Here is a 17,097-nt window from a genome sequence, read left to right as displayed (position 1 = left end):
TATACCTTCGCATCAGCTGAAGTTATAAACTGAACTCCTTAACTGGGGTATGACGTCCTGACTATGAATATTCTTTTCTCACAGCTAATCTTAACAGTGCTGATGTATATGTAACTTGTAATGGTCTTATGATGTTATACAGATCAAGGGTTTTTTTCAACTGTCATTTTAATAAAAACAAGAAGGAACAATAATCAGTTGTCGACTGGGGTTGAGGGCAAACCTGGAGTGCAAACTTTTGCCCAAGGCAACCAATAATTTATTCATTATAAAGATGATGAATAAATTTTTAAGAGTTTAGTTTTTTCCAATTAGCAATTTTTACTTTAGCTTAACGATGCAGTTATTGACTGGATTTGAGGAAAATTAACAGCGGTTTAATTTGACCCAAGAACGGATCTGCTGCCCAAAGATATGTTTGAGTGTCAACAAAACAGCTGTTGTCCTCAGACACTGTCAATAGACGTTTTGTTATACACCTTCATATCTTAAGTTGTTTTTACTAGATGCACATGGTTTGTTGACTTTGAACTTTTGACAGGACAGTTTATCACCATATCCACGAGTTTAAAAGAAAACATTCAAATATCCTAATTAGTATTAACAGCTTTTTGTCGATATATTTTTGAAAATATTTTATGCAATGCTGATTATATTTTTCATGTTTCTCTGATGTCCGTTTCATCTAATTAATTCTGTATTTCATCATCAGTGAACCTTACCATTTTAAACATAAACAAAGCAGCAGACCAAGAATCACATGACTTGCATAGCCAATAGAATTAGAGCAGACTATTGATAAAAAACTATTGATAGGTAAATAGACCAAAAAGTATGAGTTGGTTTTACAGTTAAAATGTTGGTTCTGAATTGTATTAGTTTTAGGTTGGGAAAAACAATAACAACTTTCTATTACAGCTTCAACAAGAATAAAATAAAAATAAGTGAACTTTGTTTTATACAATTGATTCTAGAAAAAGAAGAATAGATAATTGTTTACATTCTTGCTGTCCCTAATGTACTTTGAAGAATTAATTGAATTTCATTTTCCATTGCTGTCGCAAAAATGTGCACTCCCCAGCTTTATTTATTAAAATGACAGGAAACGATAACTTGAGTTAGCGCTATATGATGTCATCAGTCGATTTTAACAGTCGCCAGAACAGTCACAATGTTGTAAGGAGTTATATAGGAACTGTTTTATAGGGTTATAATAATTTATTTAGAAAAGTCAAAATATTGAAATAGTTTAGCACTAGATAGGCTTTATCTTATAGGATTATAGCAAGTACTGACATACCTGTTTCCAATTCGTTTCTTACAGACTCGGCACATCTTCTCATCTGTTATCGTAACTCTGCATTTTTCATAAAACATTCTATGTTCATGCACCTGTGAATTCAAAATAGAGAAACTTTGGTGTCAGAAGAAAAAGTTGGAGACAGGGAAACAAGGTGGGGGTGACAATCCTCAGCAAACTAGTGTACCAAACATCAACTTCGTTTTGGCAAAATTCCATACCAATGAAGAAAACTAAACTGCAAAGCTCAAGGAACTCTTATGTAAAACAGAAAAAAAAATCAGTATTAATCATCCAAAATTGTTTATACTACCATGGTATTGGCTAGTACCTGGAGATTTTCAGCATACAGCATGCTTTTCAGCACTTGGTTCTTTCTTCTGATCATGGCTTGATGTTCCATCACATTTTCCAGGTAAGCTAAGATATCTGACATTCTGGTTGTTGATGGCAAAAGTTCCAGTGACTGTTGGAAATGAGAATTAGCAAGGTCAGAAGTATTATAGATTACTGTTAGCTATGATCATTCCTACACCTGGCCCCTGGGATCATGAAACAAACTTTACTCAAAATTTTCATGATCTGAAAGATGCTTATTAATCTATTGACTTGAGAACAGAAACTCAGAATTTGTTATGAACAATAACCTGCTAATGGTCTCCATACAGCATTTCATTTTGGACTAGTTTACTACTATAGGATATTAGCACAATTTACAGACATTGATTTACATTTAAGCTGTTACATGTATATGGTCCTGGGACCTGATCATAAAAATAACCACAATTCTATATTGTCTGTGTACCTTTACATGGATACAAAAAAAAAATTAGTGCAATTATAGACCAGGAACAGTTTGTTACAATCATGACTTAACACTATCAGTGTCTCTCTGTATACCAGTAATATGTATCTAGATTTACCAGTGTCTCTATATACCAGTAATATGTATCTAGATTTACCAGTGTCTCTCTCTGTATCTAGATATACCAGTGTCTCTCTATATACCAGTAATATGTATCTAGATTTACCAGTGTCTCTATATACCAGTAATATGTATCTAGATTTATTAGTGTCTCTATATATACCAGTAATATGTATCTAGATTTATCAGTGTCTCTCTCTGTATCTAGATTTATCAGTGTCTCTCTATATACCGGTAATACATGTATGTATCTAGATTTATCAGTGTCTCTCTCTGTATCTAGATTTACCAGTGTCTCTCTATATAACAGTAATATGTTCTTAGATTTATCACTAACATTCTTCTGACTTTAATGCATCAGTGTGCGACTGCCTCACACACCTGTTCTTTAGCCAATCAAAATATAGATTACATGTCACCTGCAATAGAATATACAATTCAGTTTACTTTGCTGGTGTCGATTTTTGGAGCATGGTCCCTCATGAGTTGAAGTGCAGCCTCCATGTTGGGTTTAGGAACAATGCCCTGACTAGCTGACAGGCCCAGTGTGGAGGACGAGGGAGGGTCCAAATACATTTTAAGTAGGAAAAAATACACCTGAAATATACAAAAAATTTGAAAAGTACACTAAATCACGAGGGAACTAAATTCCACGCAGTATTAACAAAGAAAAGATAACATCTGGAACTCACATCCTTCTGACTTTCTTTATCTCTTCGATAGTACTTCTTACAATATCTATAAAAACGAAGGACATCAAAATGTAAACCACTTGGCATTGGCAGGGATAAATGGAAAGTTAATTCAGAGTGAATGATCACAAAACAATAAGTTAACTTCTACATTAAAATGGAATGATGTATGATTTTAACAATGTGTAGATTTAAAAATGTATAATGAATATATGTTAACCCCTTCAAAGAACATAAATTGGCCTTACTCCTCTGCCAGATGAACATCATGAAGAATATGAACATAGATTCCTAATGCTTGTTCATGTCTGCCGAGTCTGCCCAGCAAGATTGCCCTTTCCTCATAGAATCCTGTAAGAATTAACAGTTGATGTTTAAGTATTATTTATTGTTTATTTGCACTGGCATAATCTGTGTACAATCTACAGTGTATATAAGCCAAACTACTTTAAACATCCTACTTTTGAATGCATGCATAAAGGATATTGTGGTGTAATTTTCCAGCTAGTATCATACAAAAAATACCATAATCTATATGTCCCCTTCAATGTAGATGTAACCGATACTCTTATAGTATAAAACATGTTTAATATATTCTACTGAAGCTGCTGATTTCATATTATACATAGCATACTAGGTAGTCAACAGCTGAAATAAATGTATCATCTATCTTACCGTCAAGAGGAAATTTGGTGAGCAATCTCTCTGGGACATAGAATTCAGACTTGTTTAAGAACTTGAGAAGTCTGCTGCGGGCTTCCCCTAACTCTCCAGGTTCCATGCCTGCCCTGCTGGGAAGGTGACCTGAAATAGCACAAGACATTGATTACCGATATCCACAGTCATATTTCACTTTCCTAGCATGATGCAGAAATTTAACAAATATCTTTACCATAATGTTCATACATGCAATACATAGCATCTACACTATAGAAAAACAACTGTTATACAAAACACTTTCTGTGTAATCCTTAGTAAAGCTTTCCAACTACAGTTCAACTTTTGGTATCTCAAACATTGATATCTCGAATACCATTTCGAAGTGATTCTGTTCCAACCACTTATTCTTTACACATTTCACCCTTGATATTTCAAATCCTCAGATATCTTGAAGTTTTTTTTTTAGTTCAAGATAACGAGGTTTGACTGTACAATGACTGCAGCCGCATTGACAAGATCAATATATTGTATCACTGTTTGTTTTTGTAAGTCACAAATCTTGGGATTTTTTTCCTAACAGAATTCAGTATTTCTCTTTAATAAAGCCAAATCATATTACAACATGAGAGAGAGAGAAAGAGAGTTATATTTCTACTTATACAATGGCATGAAATATGGTGACTATTTTATTTAGACTCTGACAATAACTAGAAGCTGCTTCACCTTCTGGGAGACCCTGGAGATACTCCATCATGAGTTTCTGGACCTTCTCTCCCAGTGACTGGGCTAACCTGTTGTGGAATTCTGGAGATTTATCATCACACTTCCATATTATGTGTTCCTTGTAAAAAAAAAATTGTAAATCAAATTATATGTTACTCAAACAATGCACAATAAAGAGAAACTGCACATCATTACAGAAATTCTTATTGGTAATCTACTGTTTACAATGGACACTTAATACTTTCCATGCAAATTAATTCCTCTTGAAATAAAGATGATTGTTCAATCAATCAAATCCATAACTTTTGTTACAACCGGGACTAATAACCCCTAAGAGGCACACCCAAAACTGGGTGTATTTGAACAAGAGGTCCATGGGCCACAATGCTCACCTGAGCAGCTACAATTTTTCCAAGGTTGAATAGGTAAAGATATATGTTAAAATCTTTTAAAACCTTTACTTCAAAACATGTAGCAGATCATGCAAGTACACAGTTATAATGAGCATGGAGACTTCTACCAAATTGTGAAAGTCATGGCTCCAGGGTCAGACCTCACAGCAGAGCTAAATAAATATGGAAGAAATCAAATCTTTTAAAATCTTCTCTGCACCTGAACACAGCAGACAATCTGAATCTACACAACTTAAGCATTTGCATTTTGATATGATTTAGTGGCCTTGCTACTCTTAAAAGGAGTAATTAATTAATTTCCTTTACACTCCCATAAACATTTGATCTCCAATATATTGTGGGCCTTACCTACTGCTGGAATCCCTGAATTGAACCTTGAATTTGCACTACCTGAAGGTGGTTGAATATTAATATGACTAATCATGGTCCTGCTGTTCTTGAGAAGAAGATATTTAAAGATGTTTCCATATAAAACTTTGATCCCTTCTTTTGGCCTCATCCTACCCCCTTGGAATCATGATTTAAAAAACTGGAATCTGCAATTCTGTGGATGTGTATGACTAATCATGGCCCACTGTTATTGAAATGAAGATTTTTTAAAAAGATGTTTCCCTATATATTCTTATGTAATACCTTACCCTCTGGGGCCACAATCTGAACAAACTACCTGGAGCTGCTTGCATATTAATATGATTAAGCATGACCCTGTTCTTGAAAAAAAAAGATTTTTTAAAGAATTTTCATATACATGTATATTCACATGTAAAACTTTGTTCCCCTATTGTGGCCCTACCCAACCATTGGGACTATGATTTGAACAAACTTGAATCTACACTATGTAAGGAAGCTTTCGTGTAAATTTTAACTTTTCTGGCTCAGTGGTTATTGAGGAGAAGATTTTTTAAATGACCCCAACCTATCTTTGCCTTTCCTTGCTTATCTTCTTTTTGATGGGGGCATGGCCCTTCATTTGAACAAACTTGAATCCCCTTAACCAAGGGCACTCAAGGTCATAACAGTGAGCTCTTTATTGTGTCAATGCCCAACATTTTAAAGGTCGTATCAGACAGACCCTTGACTTTTGCTGCTATTGCTGGGCACTTGGTGAAGGAACAGTCACAACTTTTCTAAATTTGATTGGTATCAAACTCGGGGCCTCCTGGTTGGAAAGTAAGCCCCTTAGTACCCATGTGCAAGTTTTGTTGATGTATCAAAGGACCTAATGCTATCCTGAACCAGACTGACTGTGACTCAAACGTACGTCAGATACTGTACCCAGATCATAAGTTGGAAGAAACATCCCAAGATGTGTCCTATGAGTACGTATACTGTTGGACATGGTGATTTCAGTTGTGTGGGGGTATAATTAAATTCTAGCTGATCCTCAGGGAGCATCATCACTGCATTTCACAGATGAAATGACAAATAGTAGAATTACAGATATATATGTTGGAGTTACTTACTAGATATGGAATTGCTAAATCTCTATTAATCATTTCTAAATAATTCAAAACTTCTTCTCTTGGTAGGTTTTCTACTTCTGGCAAATCTTCCGTGAAAATCTGTCATAAAAATGATTCTGTTAGAATTTGTCATATTTTTCACTTTTTTCTTTCATGCAAGTAGAATTTTAATTCTGACATGTTTCCAAGATGGAAAATGAACCTACTCTAATTTGGTTATGAATTACTACCAGTATATCCACAATTGGGATTGAACACCATTGTATTTTAAAGTATGTTACCTCTACAGCACCTTTCTTAAAATCTATAACATGAAACTTGATTGCATTACATGTCTGTTGTAACTACTCTAACGGTATTTGTTGACTAGATTTTATGTAATACCTTAAGTCCATCTTCTTGATGTTCTTTTAAGACCCACTCTGCATACTCGAAGATCAATTTCAAATGGTCACTACCTACAGAAAATAATGCAGGCTACTTTCAGTTTATCATATAGAACATACCCTGTACACAAACTCATTTCACTGCAATTTAATTTACACTAAATTCTCTAAGCTAAAACCATGGCAACTGTGGTGAATATAATGCACATAAAAACTGTGTCAAAACTTATTCAAATGAGAAAATTAAAATAACCAGAAGTGAATTTACACCTGTGCACAGTAAGTGTAACACAAATGTAAAAGTGAATTTACACCTGTGCACAGTAAGTGTAACACAAATGTAATTCTTTTACATAATCAAAATATTGTTTTTAGTTTCTTTTGATTATTGAAATCAATTAATGATATGCACTTCACATGTACCTGACAAGCAATTCACTTGTCTATACAGTAGACTAGTGGTGAAAGAGTTGTGTCTATACCGTACTTTAGTAATGAAAATGTTGCGTCTTTTCAATACTTTAGTTAAAGAATAGTTATGTCTATAAAGAAGTCTATGTACTGGTAGAACAGTTGTCTATACAATAGTCCAGTGGTAGAACAGTTGTGTCTATACAATAGTCCAGCGGTAGAACAGTTGTCTATACAATAGTTCAGTGGTAGAACAGTTGTGTCTATACAATAGTCCAGTGGTAGAACAGTTGTCTATACAATAGTTCAGTGGTAGAACAGTTGTGTCTATACAATAGTCCAGTGGTAGAACAGTTGTGTCTATACAATAGTCCAGTGGTAGAACAGTTGTGTCTATACAATAGTCCAGTGGAAGAACATTTGTCTATACAATAGTTCAGTGGTAGAACAGTTGTGTCTATACAATAGTCCAGTGGTAGAACAGTTGTGTCTATACAATAGTCCAGTAGTAGAACAGTTGTGTCTATACAATAGTTCAGTGGTAGAACAGTTGTGTCTATACAACAGTCCAGTGGTAGAACAGTTGTGTCTATAAAATAGTCCAGTGGTAGAACAGTTGTGTCTATACAATAGTCCAGTGGTAGAACAGTTGTCTATACAATAGTCCAGTGGTAGAACAGTTGTGTCTATACAATAGTCCAGTGGTAGAACAGTTGTATCTATACAATAGTCCAGTGGTAGAACAGTTGTATCTATACAATAGTCCAGTGGTAGAACAGTTGTGTCTATACAATAGTCCAGTGGTAGAACAGTTGTGTCTATACAATAGTCCAGTGGAAGAACATTTGTCTATACAATAGTTCAGTGGTAGAACAGTTGTGTCTATACAATAGTCCAGTGGTAGAACAGTTGTGTCTATACAATAGTCCAGTAGTAGAACAGTTGTGTCTATACAATAGTTCAGTGGTAGAACAGTTGTGTCTATACAACAGTCCAGTGGTAGAACAGTTGTGTCTATAAAATAGTCCAGTGGTAGAACAGTTGTGTCTATACAATAGTCCAGTGGTAGAACAGTTGTGTCTATACAATAGTCCAGTGGAAGAACATTTGTCTATACAATAGTTCAGTGGTAGAACAGTTGTGTCTATACAATAGTCCAGTGGTAGAACAGTTGTGTCTATACAATAGTCCAGTAGTAGAACAGTTGTGTCTATACAATAGTTCAGTGGTAGAACAGTTGTGTCTATACAACAGTCCAGTGGTAGAACAGTTGTGTCTATAAAATAGTCCAGTGGTAGAACAGTTGTGTCTATACAATAGTCCAGTGGTAGAACAGTTGTCTATACAATAGTCCAGTGGTAGAACAGTTGTGTCTATACAATAGTCCAGTGGTAGAACAGTTGTATCTATACAATAGTCCAGTGGTAGAATAGTTGTATCTATACAATAGTCCAGTGGTAGAACAGTTGTCTATACAATAGTCCAGTGGTAGAACAGTTGTGTCTATACAATAGTCCAGTGGTAGAACAGTTGTCTATACAATAGTCCAGTGGTAGAACAGTTGTGTCTATACAATAGTCCAGTGATAGAACATTTGTCTATACAACGGTCCAGTGGTAGAACAGTTGTGTCTATACAACAGTCCAGTGGTAGAACAGTTGTGTCTATACAATAGTCCAGTGGTAGAACAGTTGTATCTATACAATAGTCCAGTGGTAGAACAGTTGTCTATACAAAAGTCAAGTGGTAGAACAGTTGTGTCTATACAATAGTCCAGTGGTAGAACAGTTGTGTCTATACAATAGTCCAGTGGAAGAACATTTGTCTATACAATAGTCCAGTGGTAGAACAGTTGTGTCTATACAATAGTCCAGTGGTAGAACAGTTGTGTCTATACAATAGTCCAGTGGAAGAACAGTTGTGTCTATACAATGGTCCAGTGGTAAAACAGTTGTATCTATACAATAGTCAAGTGGTAGAACAGTTGTCTATATAATAGTCCAGTGGAAGAACAGTTGTGTCTATACAATGGTCCAGTGATAGAAGAGTTGTGTCTATACAGAAGTCTAGTGGTACAAGACAATAGTCTTGTTGTACTACAACAGTTTAATCTACACACTAGTCCATTTGTAAAACAGTTCTTTTCACACTGTAGTCTTGCAGTTGAGTAGAAAATTTCAACAGACAGTTCAGATCCAAGACTAGAAAACTGGCAGTTAGTATGCGTTACTTCAGAAATCAACATGAGGCATGAAAGATACAATATTACATGATTACACATGACTTTATGACAGACAAATGAAAACTTGCATTCAAAGCTCTAGCTGTGTCACAGTAAGCTGTAACAGAATAATTAAACCCTTCCTAGTTACATCATTCTGACTATTGCATGCTTCACAAATGTAAATATCTAAATGCTGGAGATACTGCACGGTCCTATCAATGTAAATACCTAAATACTGGAGATACTGCACGGTCCTATCGTGTCCTTTCAGTGGAGAAGTTGGTCTGGCAGCTTGCTTCATGAGAAGTTGAAGGGCTAAATAAAACACAAATGAAACTGTCACATTAACACATACTGGAAGTTGCTGTGCTAACACTACAATATTTACTGATGTCTAGTCTGCAATAAAGCCATTACTTCACAATACGATATCCTAATCATTGCAGTAAGATGTGATGGCACGTAAAGAATGTTTACTCATGACATTTTGTAAATTTTAAAATTGAGTTTACATCATTTTTATACAGCAAAGAGTTTAAAATGTGAATATAAATAACTATCTTGTTTTTAGGGTAGATGAGAATGATTAATTGGAGCCTGTAAAAATCCTGGCATAAACACCAACAGATCACAACAGGTCACATGAGTAAGCTCTGGTGGCCTAATGAACAGTATCCTGGAGACTTCTATGTACCTTTTTCATGTAAGCCCTTCTTTTCATACAGTATAATGAGTTCACTAAATTTCTCCTTTTTCTTGAGTACTTTCTCACTTTCTTCCACGTGACAATTATTGTCCTTCAGACGGAGTAATGGCGCCACCAGGGCATCATTGGTCTGTAACATATCAAAATGAAACTTCATACATACGATATCATGAAGTACAGTATGCACATACCCCAGTATATATTACATTTAATACCATATATATGACAATTACAAAACATTTCTTTTTCTCTCCATCAAAAAGTGCTTAAAATGGATATGCATTCAGAGTACATTAGGTAAAGGTTTGCTCTTTCTGAACTATTGTGTCGATGTAAAACTGATATTTTATCTATTTCAACAATATATACATGAGCATTATGTACCAGTAGATAGCATTTGAGTAGGGTGGTGTCGATGATCTGACTCAGCTGTTTTTTGGATTTGATGGTTATGTTGCCCTCCTTAATGGCAGTGGTCTCTATCTCCTTACTTGCACCTTTCATAACATCTTTTCTTTTCTGTTCAAAAATGAATGATAAAACTTCAACATATAAGCAGAAGACCATGGGCCACATTGCTCACCTGAGTCACCTTGGCCCATATTTAAAGATTTTCCCTTTACATTTGCATGTAAAACTTTGATCTCTATTGTGGCACCAACCTACCCCTGGGGGCCATGATTTTTACAAATTTGAATCTGCACTATGACAGGAAGCTTCATGTAAATGTAAACTTCCCTTGCCCAATGGTTCTTCAGAAGATTTCTAAAGATTTTTTCTATATATTTGTATGTAAAACTTTGATCCCCTATTGTGGCCCAACCCTACCACTGTGGGCCATGTTTTTAACAAACTTTAATTTGCACTATGTTGGGAAGCTTTCATGTAAATGTAAACTTTTCTGGTTATGTAAATTTGTACTTTCCTGGCCAAGTGGTTCTTGAGAAGAAGATTTTTCCTATATATTTGTATGTAAAACTTTGATCCCCTATTGTGGCCCCATCTACCCCCAGAGGCCATGATTTTAACAAACTTGAATCTACACTATGTCAGGAAGCTGTCATGTAAATTTGTACTTTCCTGGCCAATTGCTCCTTGAGAAGATCTTTAAAGATTTTCCATATATATTTGTATGTATAACTTTTATCCCCTATTGTAGCCCCATCCTACTCCCGGGGATCATGATTTTGACGAACTTGAATCTGCACTATGTCACGAAGCTTTCATGTAAATTTGTACTTTCCTGGCCCAGTGGCACTTTAAAAGATTTTATAAAATTTTCTCTTTATATTTGCATGTAACATTTTGATTCCATATTGTGGCCCCATCTTACCGCCGGGGGTCATGATTTTAACAAATTTGAATCTGCACTATGTCAGAAAGCTTTCATATAATTTTCAGCTCTTCTGACCCAGTGATTCTTGAAGAGAAGATGTTTAAATGACCCCGAAACTTGAAAGCCCTTCACCCAAGGATGCTTTTTGCCAAGTTTGGTTGAAATTGGCCAAGTGGTTCTGGAGAAGAAGTCTAAAATGTGAAAAGTATACAAATGGACAGACAGACGGACAACAGGCGATCAGAAAGGCTCACTTGAGCTTTCAGCTCAGGGAGCTAAAAATTGATGCAGCAAAGTATAAATAATGGTCCTCTATAATGAACTGACATCAAAATAGTAAATCCTTGCATCTTTATAAATCTGTACATTTATAATAGAAACTGCAAAAGCAAAGCATCCTTTCAAATTATTGTTCAAACACACATATACATGTACAGTAAAATATCTGTGTCTCGAACATGGTAATCTCGAATACCCTGTTCATGTCAAAGTGTTTTCAAGATTCACCTTGTTTATCTCAAATGCAGTCAATTTTCCGGTCTGCTAGACATGCCTGGTCTCATTACTTCACACATACTTGCCCACATCTATTCACGCTGGTTCTAACTGGCTAAGCAACCCCCATCATATGCGAAGTTTACATGTCACGGCAAATGGTACGACAGATTGAGGATTTAGGGCAGTCTTCGAACATAAATGGGTAAATTCAGGACCAATTATACATAATCTCACCCGATCAACAGTTTGATAGATAAACACAAAGATTTTCAAAGTGCACTTGAATTTAAAGTTCATGAAAACGATAATGTTAAATAATTTATGCTTTATCGTTACCATGGAAAATAGAAAAACATGGTTCAAAGTGAACTCAAATTAAACAATTACGATGACAGTTGCATAAGAAAGGAGGCACAAAAAATTTTCATCATTAAACATGTCTCAGTAGAGTAAAGACAAGCTTTCAACCCCTGGCATGAAACAAAGCTTCAACCGATTGCCGATGTAGAGAGCAGAACAGATAGCACATTGTACAATATTTAAAACATTGTTGAATATTGTACATATTTGTAGTGTTCTCCTTTTAAATTGGTCTTTTGTGCTTCTTATGTGATAGGTTCTCCAACAACATTCCATTCAAGCTTGGGTCGATATCAAGCACGAGATATGTGCGGTTTTTACATGTATATTTTAGATACAAACTGTATAAACAATGGAATGTTTATGGGGGGATGAAAATGTTTTTCTTTGAATTACTACAATAACTTTAATTGATTTAACACTGGGATAAAATATAACAGAAGACAACGTGATTATTATGTATAGTTACTTTAACGAAATTAGAAGACAAGTTCGGATATCTCGAACCTCTGGATATCTCAAAGTTTTGTCAAAGACCCTCTGACTTCGAGATACAGATATTCTACTGTATTTCACACATAACTTTCATGCATATGCATACAAATGGATGCCTAATTAACTACACATATACTGTAAATGGGGAAATGATTTGTGGTGGTTTTAATTTCGCTATGTTTACGGTTGGGGATTTTTCCGCGAAATTAAAACAACCACAATCATTTTGCAAGTGTGACACAATATATTTTGAACAGTTACCAGTAATCAATTTGAATTTGAATTCCGCGAAATAAAACCACCACAATTAGACCAATATGAAAAACTGCGAACTTTTAGCACCGCGAAATTAAAACCACTTACAGTACTCCACTTAAATCCTTAGGGTCCAAGCCAATATCTTTGCTAGATTGAAAATCTCACCTGTGTGAGGTAATCTTGCAATGCTAGTAATGCTTTCTCCAGTTCACCTCCTTCAAGGTCTGGTGGTTTGTCAGGATAGCTTAACTGGTTCCTATATTCTTGTGGAAGCAAGTTTGGATATAATCCTATGACATGGGAGGGGTCTACAAAGATGGAAAACCATTTGTTCAGAATCTGGTACATATATGGTCATGGCTGGTCTTAGAATGGTTTTGAACATACGATACACTACAACCACAATGAAATATATCGATAAGAATGAAATTTCAGGTGTGTGCACATACAGTAGATTCTTTATTTTACGCGAGTATTTAATATCGTAAAATGACCCATAGACGTAAAATAGTGAGAACATGAATTCGATAGTGGAAGAGAGCGTGGCTTGCGACGATGGTTGATGAGTTGTAAACATTCACTGTAGTTCAGTTCTCTTGTGGGTGAGGATTTCAGTTTGTGGGTATGAGTGGTGAAAAGGGTAAAATATATATTTATACGAACAATCAATAACAAAACACACAAATAAAATAAATTAACAGATTCAAGAAATGTTCATCATTGCAAAATGAACGGTCTTTGAATATATGGTCCTTACAGTGAAACAGATATTCTCCACACTGATGCTAGGTGGCATTTAAGTCATTCAATGAGAAATCTGACCTAAGTAAAGTGACCAATTCAGCCCAAGACAATCCAGTCCCTTCACAATTAAATCACCAAAGACAATCCAGTCCCTTCACAATTAAATCACCAAAGACACCAATTTGAATACAACAGATGAATAGTTACCCGTTTTGAAATTCATTTAAAGTTTTCTGTTTTACTGGACAGTGGTGTCATGTTAAAGTCCTGTGACAGTACAGTCTTTTGAAAAAGGTTTTAAATTCTATATTGTAGTAATATAAGTATACTTCATAGAACAGCCTGGTTAACTCAGTGATTAGATCACCTAAGTGGTCAGAGGTTCCATCTCCAATTGATCTAAAGACAAGTTTTCTCCATTCACTGCTACAACAACTTTGTATGTCCATAGACACAACCTTTTCTAATACATACATATGTAAGAGTTGACTTTACATTTTTACTTGCCACAACCAGGAACTATCAAAATATGCGAACTCTAAAACACCTGGTAATATACTTGAATCATACTTGAATCATACCCAAAATATCACGAAAAATTATACATTATTCAGGAACATTGTGTAATTGTTCATTTTGCTATTAAATCTGTTGTATTATTCAATATGTAAATTTTTGTTGTTTGCTCATTTTGCATTGACTCATTTCACAACCTTTTGGCACACATAGTTATGTCCACAAAATCTGCGAAAATTAAACCCCTCATGAAAATGAATAATTTTACAGTTTCACCTGCACATATAAATGAACAAACTGCCTCACCTGTCTCAAGTTTGACGAAAATCGCCATGGAATCCTCAAACTTGTGCTGACAGAAATGATGGAAAGCATACAGAGTCTTAATTCTGTGAATGAGCCCATCTTTGTCTTCTTCATCTTCTGTCATGTCCTGTAAATCACATAGACACACATACACACACAAATAGAATCCCACATCAAACATACAGTTTTTAGCAAAATTTGAAGAGACTGTAGTGAAAAATCTACACAAGTAAATGGAATTATATACTTACGGCCAGCTTTAATGCGAGTTCGAACTCTTTGTTTTCCAATAGTTGTTTAATTTGGTAACTTAAAGGTCTGGGTGTTAACTTCCACACATTTGTTGGTGAAGAAATAAATAAACAGCCACTGAATAGAGAGAAAGGTTGACAGCATACATGTAATGATTTACACTTCTTATTTCAGTATCCTATTTTCATGTGCCATACAAACAGGTTTAAGTTTACAGTACTGAAAATGCATTCAAATGAGAATTAATCTAATTAAAACCTGATCTTTGTTGTGATACACTGCTAATCTGATACATGGCTAAAAGACCTGCCTTTCATCAGATGGGATGAAAAAATATGAGTCAAGTAACAAATACAAAACTATTCGCATTTGAGAAGCAGTAAACGATGTTTGACGGTTGATTATAACCGATAGATGGACTTTATTTCTAGTTCACCATGACAATGCGAGAAGTAAGACTTTGAAAGAGTTGCTTCTAAACGGTAGGGGTTTAATTTACATTTTATATCAAACTTTTTGCCGAAAATTGCAATTGATGTAGCTGGTAAAAAAGGAAACCAAGATGACAGCGTGATATACCTTGTGAATATTTTGTTCCTAGGAAGACAATTTTTTTATCATAGATATTTAAAACGTGGAGTGCCTGTGGATAAAAGCAATATCAATTTCAAAAGAAATATAAGAGAAAAGATTCTGTGAATGTAAATATATAACAAGATACACAGCATGCTGAGTATCCACATTGATAAACATATCATGATTTTTTCATTTATTTTCTAAAGCCATGACAATATAAACGTCTTTATCATATTACCTCCCCTGACAGATTGAGTGAGCTTTCGGAAGTGATATACTCTGAATCATCAACTTTGGTTCCACAGTTCGAATTTCAACATACTTAGGTAAAACTGCAATCACATATGGTGGGTTGTTTTCTGAAATATACAAGATTAACATTCTTATCAATTACTAAAGATCAATGACGAAAATTATTGTTGGACACATTTATTTGAAAACTGATCTGTTCAAAATCGGAAATATATCATGTTAAAAAGGATCAATGAAAGCCTGGAACAGTTTTTCATAGAAATATTTTAACATACAATGTATCTACTGTGAAACTTATTTTTAATATTATGTGGAGTAAAATTTTCTTGATTTAAAAAAAAAAACCCATCATTTTAAGGGATCTTGGTTTAGTGGTTGTAAATGGCTGTCATTTTTCCAGGCATCACATTTTTGAGTATGTGAAGGATTTGAATTCTTGAGTATGTCCATACTCATGTTTTTGATACACTACTCTCTTGACAAACCATTGACCTATTGTGCTAGATACAAGTCTGGAATGTGTATGTCACATGATATTTCAGACTAATTTTGATTTCAATTAAAAAGCTCAAACTTATCTTATAATTTCACAAATGTAAAAACAAGATTAAAAATCAAAGATTTTAATTTCAGTGCAAGAAGGATATAGGTGTGTACAACAGAGAGTGGAAAATTCTCCATTTACCATTATACAAGTTTGAGCCCCTATTGATGCTTGATTATCTTTCAGAACATCGCTTACATTACCAGGAATATACAGTCTAGAGGTTTTCCGAATGTACATGTATATCATTAATGAGTATCAGCTTTGAAAGAATTGGTCAGTACATATAGATCAAGTCTAATCATTATCTCTATGAAAAATTCCAACAATTAATACCACGATAGGTCAAGAATTGGTGAGGAGGATAGCATATCAGAATATCTGCATAGTGTAGATAGTCTGCACCACGAAAACGTAAAAAAACAAATACCAAAAAGTTGATTTTACTTCTAAAGATGCCCACCTATTTGGATAGGAAGATCTGACCAGTTTATAGGGTATCTCTGTGTTGGGTTGCCATCAGAATCAATTATAATTGATGCTTCGTCTCGACCTAGAATCAATCTGTCATCATCTATACGAGCTATGATTGGATCCTGTTGTTTACTGCCCAGGGGAAATAACTCTTTGGTATCACCTGAATTAACCTTTGGAAAACCAAAATAATATTGAGCAATTCAAAATGAATAGAAAAGTATACAAAGTATTCTAAACAAAGAGATAATAAAGCAAATAGAAAATGAGTACCAGATTGGGTAATTTTGGTACATTGAAGATGTTGGCTTTTTGGCAGATGACAAAAAATTTACAAAAATCAAAAGCACCAAAATTTCAATTCATTTGAATCGTGATATGCAATATTGGAACTATTATTTCATCTCAAATTCCATCGTGGTTTTAATATTCATTATGTCCAACAACATTTCATTTTCTGCATGAACTTAGGCAACTTTTCAGTAAAAAAGCACACATAACTATCAGATATGGTGAGTTCAGGTATGTAGCATTGATTTTGAAAGTGGGATAGGGTGGAGGAAGACAGAAAAAGTTGACTTCA

The 17,097-nt window shown here is 34.7% G+C and overlaps 1 protein-coding gene across 1 annotated transcript in view; it reads right to left on the bottom strand.

Annotated features, from left to right (window-relative positions):
- LOC125650599 (vam6/Vps39-like protein) overlaps window positions 1-17,097 on the bottom strand; it is a 32,421-nt gene that overhangs the window by 1,133 nt on the left and 14,191 nt on the right. Inside the window, exons 9-25 of the mRNA XM_048879030.2 lie at window positions 16,504-16,687; window positions 15,483-15,603; window positions 14,668-14,785; window positions 14,417-14,543; window positions 13,016-13,158; window positions 10,288-10,422; window positions 9,892-10,033; window positions 9,426-9,512; window positions 6,561-6,634; window positions 6,177-6,275; window positions 4,301-4,418; window positions 3,593-3,721; window positions 3,166-3,268; window positions 2,918-2,963; window positions 2,673-2,822; window positions 1,632-1,766; window positions 1,301-1,392 (exon numbers count right to left, since the gene is read on the bottom strand). Coding sequence (XP_048734987.1) covers window positions 1,301-1,392; window positions 1,632-1,766; window positions 2,673-2,822; window positions 2,918-2,963; window positions 3,166-3,268; window positions 3,593-3,721; window positions 4,301-4,418; window positions 6,177-6,275; window positions 6,561-6,634; window positions 9,426-9,512; window positions 9,892-10,033; window positions 10,288-10,422; window positions 13,016-13,158; window positions 14,417-14,543; window positions 14,668-14,785; window positions 15,483-15,603; window positions 16,504-16,687 — 2,003 coding nt within the window. The remainder of the gene's footprint in view (window positions 1-1,300; window positions 1,393-1,631; window positions 1,767-2,672; window positions 2,823-2,917; window positions 2,964-3,165; window positions 3,269-3,592; window positions 3,722-4,300; window positions 4,419-6,176; window positions 6,276-6,560; window positions 6,635-9,425; window positions 9,513-9,891; window positions 10,034-10,287; window positions 10,423-13,015; window positions 13,159-14,416; window positions 14,544-14,667; window positions 14,786-15,482; window positions 15,604-16,503; window positions 16,688-17,097) is intronic.

The sequence above is a fragment of the Ostrea edulis genome, chromosome 5 (assembly GCF_947568905.1).
Source record: "Ostrea edulis chromosome 5, xbOstEdul1.1, whole genome shotgun sequence".
Lineage (NCBI taxonomy): Eukaryota > Metazoa > Mollusca > Bivalvia > Ostreida > Ostreidae > Ostrea > Ostrea edulis.
The sequence above is the reverse complement of the archived record's forward strand: the minus strand, read 5'-3'. Positions and strand labels throughout refer to the sequence as shown.